The 15,000-nt window shown below is 35.6% G+C and overlaps 1 protein-coding gene across 2 annotated transcripts in view; it reads right to left on the bottom strand.

Annotated features, from left to right (window-relative positions):
- Positions 1-15,000, bottom strand: part of STX17 (syntaxin 17) — a 73,280-nt gene that overhangs the window by 21,865 nt on the left and 36,415 nt on the right. For both annotated transcript variants that reach the window (XR_006196013.1, XM_042913678.1), the window contains exon 4: positions 7,520-7,745. Coding sequence is in view for 1 of the 2 variants with exons in the window: in XM_042913678.1 (XP_042769612.1) it covers positions 7,520-7,745 (226 nt within the window). In the remaining variant the exon portion in view is untranslated. The remainder of the gene's footprint in view (positions 1-7,519; positions 7,746-15,000) is intronic.

Genomic DNA, 15,000 nt, shown 5'->3' with positions numbered 1-15,000 from the left:
CACATTTTCAATGCTAAATCATTAACCCTTTCTTTGGGTATTTTAGTAATAAATACCAGATTCATAAGGTGTTAAAAGTAGGAAAGTGATGTGTTTTTTTGCAATGAAAATCATTTTGGGTAACAAATTTGTCATCAAATGAACACCACGTGGATCTTTTCATACATATTGTCTATCCTTCTCCTCATTTTTCTAGGCCATGTCCTAGAAAGACATTGCTTTTGTCTTTTCTGAGTCTTAAAAAGTCACCAGGGCACTTGGGTGGCTCAACTGCTTAAGCAACTGACTCTTGGTTTCAGCTGGGTCATGATCTCACATTCGTGAGTTCAAGCCCCACATCAGGCTCCATGCTAACAGCATGGAGATTTCTTTTTCCCTCTCTCTCTGCCCTTTTCCAGCTTTCTCTCTCTCTTTTCCTACTCTCTCTCTCTCTCAAAAAATAAACATAAAAAGTCATCGACCCACTAAGGCCTTCCTCATTAAAACTGCTATGATGATGAATTAATTTACACTCCAAACTCTACCATCAAGTCTTTATTTCCTTGTATTGGTTTTACCAATCATTCATGCGTTAAACTGATACGTACAGAATGTCTACTAAATGCCAATCAGTGTGCTAGGGTACTACTGACACAATGGTAAACCATAAAAACAGTTCCAGGGAGTCAACATAGTATAGTGGTTAAGAGCATGGACCTAGTCAAAAAGACCTAGTTTAGAATCCAGGTTTGGCTATTTATTAGCTCTTTGACTCATTTTCCTCATTTTAATTTTTTTTTAATTTATATATTTTTGAGAGACAGAGAGAGCATGCATGTGCATGCATACAGGGGAGGGGCAGAGAGAGAGGGAAAGAGAGAATCCCAAGCAGGCTCCACACTGTCAGCATGGACCCCAACGTAGGGCCTGAACCCACAAACCATGAGATCATAACCTGAGCCTAAATCAAGAGTCGGACGCTTAACTGATTGAGCCACCCAGGAGCCCCTCCTCATTTTTAAAATGAGGTGAATGAAAGGGGCGCCTGGCTGGCTCAGTTCAAGAGCATGCGACTCTTCATCTTGGAGTTGTGAGTTTGAGCCCCACGCTGGGTATAGAGGTTACTTAAATGAATAAATAAAAACTTCAAAATATTAAACAATAAAAATAAAAATAAGGTGATAGATATTTACTTTGCACTGCACCTGGCTTAAATATTCAGTACAGATGGGTTAATAAATAGTTACTACTAAAATAAATAGCCATTGCTACTGCTGCTATTATTAATGGAGCTTACCATATTATGTACAATACAGACATGTTAACAGACAAGTTCAGTATAGTCTGATAAGACCTATGGTACGAGTAAATATGGAATGCTATGTGAGCACAAAAGAGAGGTATTTAACCTAGACTTAGGGAGGGGAGACTAGTTGGAGGTTTTGAAGCTGAAGGCTGAGGATGAACAGAAATGACATAGGTGAACCCAGGCAAAGGTGGAGGGAGAAGCAGAGACTATTCAGGTCAGGGAGAATAATATGTGCATAGGTTTGGGAACTGAAAAGAATTCAACTGAAGGGAAGACTATGAAAGAGAAAAGCAAAGGATGAGGAAAAAAATCTAAGGTGACATTATTCATGGCATTATAAATTATGTTAAAGAATTTTGTTTATCTCATAAGATCAATATGGAACTATTAAAAGGAGTTGGAGACTACTGGGAAGCTGGAGGATGCCATAATCAGATTTCAGATTTAGAAAGCGAACCATAGCTATAGCGTGAAGAATAGATTAAGGATGAAGTTGAAAGGTAAAAAAAATTAGAGAGCAGAAAAACCAATTGGGAGACTTTGCAGTAAGTCCAGTGCAAAATGATGATGCTCTAGGACAGTGGCAGTGGAAATGGAAAGAAGAGATCTGAAGGTCTAATTTCCTTTTGTCCCCCTTACTTCAAGCTCAAAATACCTACCACTTTAATGTTATCTGACCACCTACTGTGTTGGGTACCAGAGATAAAAAAGTAATACAAAGTAGATGCTCTTAAGGAACATATTCTAGAAGAGTTACACATACAAAGAGATAATCCTAAAACAATAAAAGAGTACAATGGCATTTAGATAGAGGGATATAGATACATACAGTATTTTGAGAATTCCAAGTCTGGGATGGCATCTGACCCAGCTTGGTGTGGGTGTGCAGTTTATGAAATAGCTTCCTAAAAAAGGTGATCTTACAAGACAAAGAAAAAAGGTCTTCAAAAGAACAAACAATATAGCTTAACATAAAAATCAGCAGGTTGGTCTTGCCAAAGGATAAAGCAGAAGGCACAGAGTTACAAACACAGAACATTAAGTAGATGTTTAGGAGGGGCCTTGCAGGCCAGTTAAAGGCTTTGGACTTTATCTGACAGACCGTGGAGAGCTACTGAAGTGTTATAAGCAAGGACATGACATAGTGACACGTGATACCTGATCCACTCCTAAAAGTCATTATAACTCTTTAAATTCACCTTCTCGATTTCTGTTTTCATCCTAGTCAATAATTGATGGCATGTTATAAAACAGCATTACTATTTTACTTTTGAAACTTATGAATGTTTTACCTCTTGAGGAAAATAATCTGAATTGTTTAGGAAGGGCATAGTAGTTGATTAAAAAATATTTTGTAGGCTTATCAGAATTGACAGTGTTCTTTAAAAAAATTTTTTTTTTAAATGTTTATTTATTTTTGAGACAGAGACAGAGTGTGAACAGAGGAGGGGCAGAGAGAGAGGGAGACACAGAGTCCGAAACAGGCTCCAGGCTCCGAGCTGTCAGCACAGAGCCCGACGCGGGGCTCGAACCCATGAACTGTGAGATCATGACCTGAGCCGAAGTCGGACACTTAACCAACTGAGCCACCCAGGCGCCCCACAGTGTTCTTTTAATTTTGAATTTTAACTTCTCTGAATACATTTCCTTATCTTACAGGAAGAGCAAAAACATCAGATACGGAGTAGATTTTACATTACAACATTATAACAAGTATCCAATATTTTAAAAGCTCTCTGATTTTTACAAATGTTTAAAAGAGTTACTTACCCTGTGTCCTAACATAGCACATAAAGACACTTTCATTTTCATGTCAATCAAGATAAATGAATTACTCTAAGACCGCTCTTCCACTTAATATTTCTATTGTAATAAGAACTCCACTTCTTTAATAAGATGATGAATAATGATAACTTTGTTATCATTAACAGACCAAATGTAAAGCAGAACTTTATAAATAGAACATCCACTCTAAGGATTTTTATAAGCCATAACCCTTATTCTATTACAGAGGATTTAAATGAAACTGCCAGGGTATACAACAAAACGAGGGGAGATTGTCATACATAAATTCTTGACCTAAAAATTGAAGGGGTGGGAAATGTTTGGTATTTTAAGCAAACATAAAAGATTCCCCTTTGTAAAAAATAAGAAATGTTTAAGTCACTTACGTCTCACTTGAAACCAAACTGCGTATGCATCTTAGTTCAAATGGAGTCTGAGAACAAAGAAATCTGTTCTATTCCGGGGAAAATCCTGCTGTAAACTTACAACTCTGAACATCACTAATCAATGTGAGGCATAACTAACAATTAAGAAAGAAACCCTTTAATATCTACAACTTCTGTAATTCATTTATTCCAGCTTATATTAGAAATCAGTACCTCAGTGAAAATTTATTGACTTTGAACTTTCAGAAATTACTATAGACATGATGAGGGAAAACACTGAGACAGATTATAGCTGCAGGAAAGAAGGATGAAGAATTTATCCTGTCCACAGAAGTGAAAATTGCTATTGTTTTATATGATGAAATAATCTAAGATAGTTCCATCCACATGACAACTCCAAGTGTAAAGGGCAGATAGAATACATATACGTCGCACCACTGTTTTTCAAACTCCAGTTTTAAGACCGTATTATTTACTACATTATTTATTATTTGTAGTAAAAATATTAACATATTTTTAGTTGTTAATAACACAGACATAAGATTTTTTCCCTTCTCTTTATACGTCCAAACATTCTTTGTCTCTCTCCATATTTCATTGAAAGGCAATGATTCTACTAAGAATTACAACACAACATATAAAAAGTTTCCACTAAACTTCACTATGTTAGGGAAAGTTTCATTATAAATCTAAATTAATTTAAAAGCATTTCCTGAATTTTTCATTTTCTGACAGATTAAAAATAGTGAAATTAATCTACTGATCATCTATATCAACTTATCTATCAAAATAAAATGACTTCTAAGTCATGGCTTAACTTAGTGGTAAAGGAGGATTTTTAAGAAAATTAAAGCCAACAGAAAATATATCTTCTGAATAATATACAAAACTATCCACGTGTTTCGCAAAACTGTTCACCACATGTATATATACCTGTGATAAAATCTGATATTTCATCAAATTCAATATGCAGTCTGAAGTTCCCAGCAGTTTTAAGATTGGATTCTTTTCTTTTGTGAATATTTGTTTAAAATGTAATAAGATTCTGTTCCTATTGCACTGGTGAGCTGCATGTGCCGGATGGGGAGTAAGAAAGACAATGATTGAGAGAAGCACTGATTCACTCTGTATGACCTGATACACCTTTCTAAATACAAATCAAATTTGTAGGCTCATCACTTCTCTTGGTGGGAAGCAATGCTAAAAATGAAACTAGACACACAAGTGAAACAGAAGGGAGTTTCTCAGATCAAGCAAGATTGGCAGAGAAGATTTGCTTTAGGAACTCTCAGAATCTGGACAAAAGAAACAGCAAAATCATCACAGCTTCCTCCTAAACTTAATAAGCTTCTTTTACTCTCCAGAGAACATAAAACATCCTATTCTACTTGTTATTTCTATCTGTAAATGAAAAAACTATTTTTGTATTTCGATCTCACTCGTGGAAATGTGGCAACATTGCTCCTGAATCTCTGCTGATATTTCCAACCAATTTATTTAGAATCAGATTGAATTTTTAAAGGAAGAAGTATTTTAAGGCACTTAACTTCTATGCAAATCACATTTTTCTGTATAGGCTGTCACTACTATAATGAGTATCTAAAGCAAAAACAAAGAAAAACCAGAAAGCACAGATAAAAACATGCAGGATGACAGAAAAGAGTCCACAGCCAGAAGACCACACATGGAGTGAACCGAGTTCCTACCCCACTATTAAGGTCTTATGTAAATTAGTTCCTTTGTTTTCATTATTCTCCACCTTTCCCATTCTCTCAATTACTTGTTAATAATATTTCTGGATTTAAGGCAACCTAGTACAAACTCTCACAGTTGGCGAAATACTCAGGCACTTGGTGAGATAGTTCATTTAACTGCTTAATGTTGGCAATAGATTCAAAGTCAAAGTGCAATCTGACCATTTGGAATTTGACATTCTACTATTGTTTTAGGCACAAATTAGGTATTTTTTTTTTTTATATAAATGGGTTGTCTCAAATTTTTTTTTTTTATAAATGCTACAGAGGTTTAATTGTGTAGTTTCTCCTGGTGGCAAGTGATTAGGTCTTTAGCTAATTTGATGTTCCATGAAATGAGAAGTTTGAGAATCATTACAGATGGAAAATCCTCTGTCTCTGCCCCAATCTTTTTCATTTTCTCTGTACACGTTTCCTCAAATTTTGCCAACATATAATATATAGTTTTAACACCAGTTTCATACAGAGATATTTAATTGCCAGCAAACTGGGTGAACTGCCTTTTTCTAATAATCACCCAGTTTCTCTGATGATATTTAAATCCAAGTCTGTCGAGCCCAAACAGTCCTGACAGAAACCCAAATAATGCAATAAAAAAATGCAAATGAAAGCAAGTATTAGAATAGTATCATATTGTGAGAAACTGTCAGAACGCAAAATTTTTGTTTCCTAGGTAATTGCTAGTGATGGGCAACTCAAAACTAAATAGCGAAAGAAACTGATGTCAGCAACTCTTCCCAGAAAATCCAACATATCTTCACTGTTGTTACCGCCATCACAACTGTCACAATGTCTAAGTGGGTAAACTAGCTGCTTAATCACATGGAAGCCCAATTTCTCTAAGGCAAATAAAGTATCAGTTCACACTAAATGATATGAACAGCATTTAGCCTCATCAATACAGTGGTGATAAATATATATGGACAGAATAATGTAAACAGTAACCGGTTAAAAACTATCAAAAAGCATTCTTCCCAAATACTCTTCAAGCAAGGGGCTGAGTGTTAACACTTCCTTCTCTCCAAAACAACACTTTAGGTACTGGTTATCACAGAGTGTAGTGAGTATGGCACATCCGAAATTATAAAATTGTCTCCAAAAACACATTTATTTATTCACATTTATGAAACATTTATTAATGGCCCGCTATGTGCCAAGCACTACTATATGCTACGTACTGAGGATACAATAAAAGTAAGATTTACCAAGAAAGTCTGGATGATGGCTTAAATGTTTCCTCTAATTTCTAAATTTGGACTTCCCTGTAAATTATTGGGTCATTAGTACTGAAAATATAACATTAAAAATAATCTAATTTTGGAGACAGGGAATGGTACAGGAGCCTCCTACATAAATGAAAAGGGGAAAACTCAGCAGGTATAATATCCTTCAGATTCTATTCTGATTTGTAATTTATTTATATTCCACTTTTTCCACTAAGATTTAAGGCAACTTAGAACATATGTAAAATGTAATAAGATAGCATAATTAAAGGGAAACGAAGAAGGAAAAATGAAGGAAGCAATTATAAAACAAAGCCAGGAGCTAAAAAATTGGCTTTTGGTAGTTAAAAAAAATTCAGATTTAAGCTTTCCAGTAAATAACTCAAGTAGAGAAACCTTATCAGTTATGCCATCCAGTACCCATAGGATTAAAAAAAAAAAAAAAAAAAAAAAAAAAAAAGACCAACTGCTTTCAAGTACTACTACATATTAAACCAAGAATTGTTTTTTTAGAGGTCTTTATAAAGGTACTACTATCATGCAATTAACAATTATCAATTACATCCTTAAAAGAGATATAATGACAAGTTTTACCGGACTGTTTCTTAAAGTATCACCTCATAAAAGCTGATAGCATGACCCCGAATGCAGATTTTCTTTAATGTCATTAAACTCAGAAAACTGAGCTGGGAGATAGATCTAACATCCACTATGAAAGAAAGTCAGAACGCCAAAGAAAGAGGTGTGCCTGATCAGGCTACTCCTGCACCAGGAGATGAAAGGGGCATACTCTGCAATCCAGGATGACATTCTCCTTAGGAAATATTATAACATTTATTTTCATTATATAGACAAATAGGTACTTGAAGCCTCGAAGTTCCACTCTATACAGCACAGTCTTAAAATTTTTATCCTGCAAAACTTCTAGGGTATGCATTTCTAGGCACACTCAGGGTTCAGCAATTCAGCAGACTGAAATAGAAGGTGATCCCTGGAGACTCACATTATCTGCAACAGTTATACAAGATGGTGAACTTTAACTAAATGCATTACTATGATCAAAAATAAGACTTAGTACATTACCACCAACAGTCATGGATCTGGTCAAAGAAGGTTGTAATAAAGTTTCTTCATCATTAAATTGTTTCTTAAGTTCTTCTACAGATTCCAGATGGAGTTGAAGAAATTCTGCTGTTGCTGTTGATGCTTCTTCTTTAACAGGGTCTATCATTCTCTTCAGAAGTACTAGGTCATCCTTTCGGACTTTCAAACAAAGTTTCTCCATTTCTCGGATATTGGAACGGAGTTGCTACAAAAGAAAAAAAAATCATTAAAGCCACCATCTATTAATATGAAATATCTTTATTGTCAAAAGTAATCTGTGATAATGCTTGTAAATGGAAATAATACAAGTATTCTCTACGGGCAGAAAGTATACCTTTTTAAAAATTTTTTGTATCTCTAGCCAAATTGAACTTCATGAGAACTCACATCCAGGTACTTTGAGTTTGTTTAGCATTCTTTTCCTTCATTAAATGTGATTATTATAAAGATAACACACGCTCTTCATAATAAATCAAACACTGTAGAACATATCTAGACAAACTTAATGATGCCCGCCTTCACTGATCCCACCACCTCTCTTTACCCAGTCCTTCCACACATTTCCCACTGCTCATGCAAACATTAACATATATAGCCTTTCTTTTCACAAAAAAAAAAAAAAAAAGGATTACACTGTGCATAATAATCCATAATTTGTTATTTCTCACCCCAATAATATAACAATACCACCATGGATATCCTTCCATGGGTGTACCATATTCCACAGTATAGATGGAAAATAATGTATTCAATGACTCCTCCAAGTGATCAATAGTCATTCATGTTGTTTCCAAAACAGAAGTCCTTGAATATAATCCTAATATACCATAACAGTATCTATCACTATTATAGTATATTCTATTATACTATATTTTGTAGGATCGATTTCCTGGGTGCCTGGGTAGCTCAGTTGGTTAAGCATCCGACTTCGGCTCAGATCGTGATTTCACAGTTCTTGAGTTTGAGTCCTGCTCTGGGCTCTGTGCTGACAGCTCAGAGCCTGGAGCCTGCTTCAGATTCTGTGTCTCCCTCTCTCTGCTCCTCCCCCACTCGTGCTCTGTCGCTGTCTCTCAAAAATAAATGTTAAAAAATTAAAAAAAAAATGATTCCCAAAAGTGAGAGTACTTAAAGGATAATGCGCATTCTTATTTCAATAACTATTAACAGTGTTTTCCTACCAGTAACAAATTATACTACCACCAAAGTATGAATGCCCATTTCCCTACATACTGCCAGTTGTACATGTTATCTCACTGTTGTTTTAATTTGCATTTCTGAGTGTTGTCAGATTTTTATCAAATGATTTCCCTCTCTTTTTAAAACCATCTACTGACATAATCATGGGGCACCTGGGTGGCTCAGTCGGTTAAGCATCTGGCTGTTGATTTTGTCTCAGGTCATGATCTCACGGTTATGAGACTGAACCCCACATCTGGCTCTGTGCTGAGAGTGTGTGGAGCCTGCTTAAGATTCTCTCTCTCTCCCTATGACCCTCTCACATGCTCGCTCTCAAAAAAAAAAAAAAAATCATCTACTGACATAATCATAAATTTTCCTCTAAGGTGCTGATATAACGAGCTACGGGCAGGTTTCATGGTATAGAGCCATCTTTATACTTCTGAGATAAACTCTTCCTAATCACATATATAATTTTTTTGATTCAATTTGCTAATAATTTATTTGGACTTTTAACACATCTGTTTGTGTGTGCATGCATGTGCACACATGAACGGTGTGTCTATATTATCTCTATCAGACTTAAGGTCACTTTAACAAATTTAAGGTTGTGCTAGTTTCACAGAATGAACTGTGGAGCTTTCCATTTTTTCCAATAGTCTATACTCCTGAAAAACATAAAATCCAACTATTCTTTGACAATTAAATACAACTAACTTGCAAGAATGATCTGAGTATGATGCTTTTAAAAATTATAGATCTCTATATTATATAATTTATAATATATATTAATATAACAATTTTCATATAACATTTTAAATTCTTCTCCCCTATTGTACTTCCACAGATACTAATGCAAATTCTGTATAATAGGACAAAATGTACTAATTTCTTTAATTTCTCAAGTACTTACTCTGAGTGAAGTGTTACATTCCATATTACTACATTCCACATTATTACATTATAGGAAAATCAGAACAAAGATAACTTGTTTAGGATTTACTTAATTATCTAGCAGCAAAGTGCAGTTAAAACCGAGGTTTTTTAATTAAGTTTTTATTTTAATGCCAGCATAGTCAATACAGTGTTAGTTTCAGGTCAACAATACAGTGATTCAACAATTCCATATTACACCCAGCACTCATCACAACAACTGCACTCTTTAATCCCCATCACCTGTTTCACCCATTCACCCATCCTCCCAACCCACCTCCCCTCTGGTAACTATCAGTTTGTTCTCTATAGTTAAGAGTCTGTTTCTTGGTTTCTCTCTCTCTCTCTCTCTCTTTTTCCTTTGACCATTTGTTTTGTTTCTTAAATTCCACATGAGTGAGATTATATGGTATTTGTCTTTCTCTAACTTATTTCACTCATCATTAATATCTCTAGCTCCATCCATGTTGCTGCAAATGACAAGATTTCATTCTTTTTTATGGGTGAATAATATTCCTCTCTGTGTGTGTGTATCACATCATCTTTATTCATCTATCCATGGATACCTGGGTTGCTTCCATAATTTGGCTATTGTAAATAATACTGGTATAAACACAGAGGTGCATGTATCCCTTTGAAATAGTGGGTTTAAAAAATTTTTTTTCTATGTTTGTTTATTTTTAGGAGAGAACAAGCATGAATGGGGGAGGGGCAGAGAGAGTGAGGCAAAGGATCCAAAGTGGGCTCTGCACTGACAGAGAGCCCGATGTGGCACACAAACTCATGAACCATGAGATCGTGACCTGAGCCAAAGTTGGATGTTCGATGGACTGAGCCACCCAGGTGCCCCTGAATTTGCATTTTTTGTATTTTGGGGTAAATACCCAGTTTGCATTCCCACCAACAGTGCACAAGGCTTCCCTTTCCTCTACATCCTCATCAACACTTGTTGTTTCTTGTGTTTTGATTTTAGTCATTCTGACAAGTATGAGGTGATATCTCACTGTTGTTTTGATTTCCATTTCCCTGAGGATGAGTGACATTCAGCATCTTTTCATGTGTCTGTTAGCCATCTGGAGATCTTCTTTAGACAAATGTCTGTTCATGTCTTCTGCCCATTTTTTAATTGGATCATTTGTTTTTTGGGGTGTTAAGTTGTATCAGTTCTTTATATTTTGGATATGTCATTTGCAAATACCTTCTTGTATTCAGTAGGTTGCCTTTTAGTTTTGATGACTGTTTCTTTTGCTGTGCAGAAGCTTTTTATTTTGATGTAGTCCCAACAGTTCATGTCTTTTATTTCCCTTGCCTCAGGAGACATATCTAGAAAAATGTTGCTCTGGCCAATGTCAGAAAAATTACTGCCTGTGCTCTCTTCTAGGATTCAATGAAAACCCCGGTATTCTTAAAAGTCCAGCAATCTTTCCATTAAACTACAACCACAATTCCTATCTATATGGTACCTTAATATAATCTAAACTATCCATTTTATTCTAGTAAAATGAAAAACAATTCTGAAGGGGCGCTGGGGTGGCTCAGTTGGTTGAGTATCTGACTCTTGATTTCATCTTAGGTCATGATCCCGGGGTCATGGGATCCAGCCCTGTGTAAAGCTCCTCTCTGAATGTGGAACCTGCTTAAGATTCTCTCTTTTCCTCCCTCCCTCCCTCCCCCCTTGCCCCTCTCCCCCCACTCATGCTCTTCCTCTCTAAAATAAATTAAATTTTTTAACAAGTTAAAAAAAGCAGGGGCACTTGGGTGGCTCAGTCGGTTAAGTATCTGACTTCAGCTCAGGTCATGATCTCGCAGTTCGTGGGTTCAAGTCCAGCGTCAGGCTATGTGCTAACAGCTCAGAGCCTGGAGCCTGGTTCCAATTCTGTGTCTCCCTTTCTCTCTGCCCCCCTCTCACTCCAGCTCTGTCTCTCTCACAAAAATAAATAAACGTTAAAAAAAATTTTTTTAATTCAAAAAAAAATCCGGAAAAAATAGTTTAGCTGCAACCTAATGTATCTTGTAAGATTTTCTGAGTGAATCAAAAAGTTGTGTCTCTATCCTGTCATGATTCTATATTTCCTTTAACTTTATGTCACTCTTACCATCCCAATGTGAACTGCAAAACCTAAGGATAACTGAACTATAAATTAAAAATATGTGACATGCAATCATTAACATGGAAAAATCATAGAACATACAGGCCTATGTTATCATCTAGTACAACCTTATGATTTTACAAGAGAGAAACTGGACTCCAGATGAGCACAGTGGCAGAATTAGGTCTAGAGCAAGTCCTGGAACAATATTATTGCTAACACACCACCATCTCTTGGCAATGCAATTCTTTTTTTTTTTTTTTTTAATTTTAGAGAGAGAGCACAAGCAGGGGAGAGGGGCAGAGAGAGGGAGAGAGAATCTTAAGCAGGCTCCACGCTGAGCACAGAGCCCAATACAGGGCTCGATCCCACAACCCTGGGGATCATGACCCGAGCCAAAATCAAGAATGGTATGTGCAACCAACTCAGCCACCCAGACACCAACGGCTGTACAATTCTCTTCCGAACTACAGTTGTAAAGCTTGGTTACATACTTGCCACATAGTCCATAAAAATATTTTAGGCAATATTATCTTGGAGAAGCATTAAAAAGTTTCTGCAGCTAATGACTATTTGCCTATGACATAGTCTTACTCTCTTACAGAATTTGTGCATCTGTTTATGCCCCAGTCAAATTATAGTGTCCAGAATTCTATTACTATGGGTGGAGGAGAAAATGTTAAGAGAAAGAAAGAAAATATCCATTGAACTATATTTCTGATACTATACTAACAAAAACACAATGGCTGAATTTTTATCAACACTTACTATAAGTTGTCTGTTGTACTAAGTATTTACCTTCTTCATCTTGTTTTACCTTCACAACTTACTTTTGAAACAGGTATTACTATCATTCTCATTTTAAAGAAGAGGAAATTAAAGCAAGAAAAAATTTTTGAAAGCCCAGGATTACACTTCTAATAAAAAGTACAGCCAGGAATCAAATCCAGGCTGCAGAGCATGTGTTCTCAACAACTTTTCTACATAGCTATAATATCCAACAGAAATATAATGCAAACCACAAATGTAAGCCATATATGTAATTTAAAATTTTCTGACAGTCACATTAAAAAGAAACAGTTGAAGTTAATTTTAATGTTTGTATTTAACTCAATATATCCAAAATATTATCAACATGTAATCAATATAAAAATTATTAATGAAATATTTTACATTTACAGCACGTCTCAATTCAAACTAGCCACATTTTAAGTGCTCAACAATTACATGTGGCTAGGAGCTAACATATTGGACAATATAGTTATAGAGTCTCTCCAAAATCAAATAAAAGTAACAGGATGGCAAAACCATATGTGAAAAATATAAAATGGGTCTTTCTGCTTCTGGGTATAGCAAACTAGATAATTCAAAGTAACCCTCCCACCAATGACTAGTTAAAAAGCTGAAAATCACAAACAAAATTCAAAGGCATCAAAAAGCAAAGAAGACAGTAAGAAATGTACGGGTCTAGAATTAGACAAAAGTGGAAATCCAGAGAGGTGAGTCCTAAACTCAAGGCCACATTTGCTTGGGGGTACTTGCTTACCAGAGTGTTTGACAGGCTCACAAATTTTTTTTTTTTTAATTTTATTTTTTATTTTTTAAAATTTACATCCAAATTAGTTAGCATATAGTGCAACAGTGATTTCAGGAGTAGATTCCTTAGTGTCCCTTACCCCATCCCCCTTCCCACAACCCCTCCAGTAACCCTCAGTTTGTTCTCCATATTTATGAGTCTCTTCTGTTTTGTCCCCCTCCCTGGTTTTATATTAGTTTTGTTTCCTTTCCTTATGTTCATCTGTTTTCTCTCTTAAAGTCCTCATATGAGTGAAGTCATAGGATTTCTGTCTTTCTCTAATTTCACTTAGCAAATACCCTCTAGTTCCATCCACGTAGTTGCACGTGGCAAGATTTCATTCTTTTTGATTGCCGAGTAATACTCCATTGCATATATACACCACATCTTCTTTATCCATTCATCCATCGATGGACATTTGGGCTCTTTCCATACTTTGGCTATTGTTGATAGTGCTATAAATATGGGGGTGCATGTGTCCCTTCAAAACAGCACACCTGTATCCCGTGGATAAATGTCTAGTAGTGCAATTGCTGGGTCGTAGGGTAGTTCTATTTTTAGTTTTTTGAGGAGCCTCCATACCGTTTTCCAGAGTGGCTACACCAACTTGCATTCCCATCACAAATTTCTGAGTAAAATACTCAGTGCTGGAGCCTGCTAATTATAAGCACTATGGTGCTTTGAGCTGGGATCTGAAAGAGCTGTACCCTGAGAGTACAGGTGATCCTAAAATCAATCAGCCCTCAGGTGAGCTACAGTTTGGCTTCCAGTCTTTTGGGTAGTGTATAAAAACTTTAATGCCTGAAACCATATACAGACAAGCATGGAAAATTAGTACCCTACTCTCACTCTCAAAATAAACTTTAAGAAAAAAATAAACTTTTTATTTAAGTAAAAATAAATAAATAAATAAATAAAAGTGTGGGTAAATCTAGATGACCAGTAACTATTCTAAAACAGTAATAATCATAATGGTAATAATAGCAACTTGAGGATTTTAAATATATGTATAAAATTAAAATATATAAAAATAGCATTTAATTTGGGGGGCACACAAACAACTAAAATATTCCAAGGTACCTGTATAATCTATATTGTTTATGGATGTTGTTGTAATTTCCAGTGAAAGAGTATATAATTCCAAAACCAACAAGAACAGTTGGATCAATAAAAAATACAAGAAAGTGAAAATGGAGATGAAAAAGAACACAAAATACATGGAAGAAGTAGAAAGCAAACAAGAGAGTATAAGTTTTAAACCTAAATATATCAATAATTACATAAAACATAAATGGAATAAATGTTCCAGTTAAAAGATAAAAACTTTCAGACTGGAAAATATATTTAAATACATCTAAAACATATAGGCAGTTCAAAGTAAAAGGATAAAAAAATAAACCCTGTACAGCTGAACAACCTTGAACAATATAGGTTTGAATCTATAGATTCAATAAATTAGAATAAATTTGAAAAAGATTTTTTGTTTTCGTGGAGCTTGACAAGCGGATTCTCAAATGTATGTGGAATTGCAAGGGAGCCTGGGTGGCTCAGTCAGTTGAGCATCCAACTCCTGACTTCAGCTTAGGTCATGATCTTGCGGTTCGTGAGATCCAGCCCCACACAAGGCTCTGCATTGACAGCATGGAGCCTGCTTGGGATTCTGTCTCTCCACCCCACCCCCCCGC

Source organism: Panthera leo, chromosome D4 (assembly GCF_018350215.1).
Source record: "Panthera leo isolate Ple1 chromosome D4, P.leo_Ple1_pat1.1, whole genome shotgun sequence".
Taxonomy (NCBI): Eukaryota; Metazoa; Chordata; class Mammalia; order Carnivora; family Felidae; genus Panthera; species Panthera leo.
The sequence above is the reverse complement of the archived record's forward strand: the minus strand, read 5'-3'. Positions and strand labels throughout refer to the sequence as shown.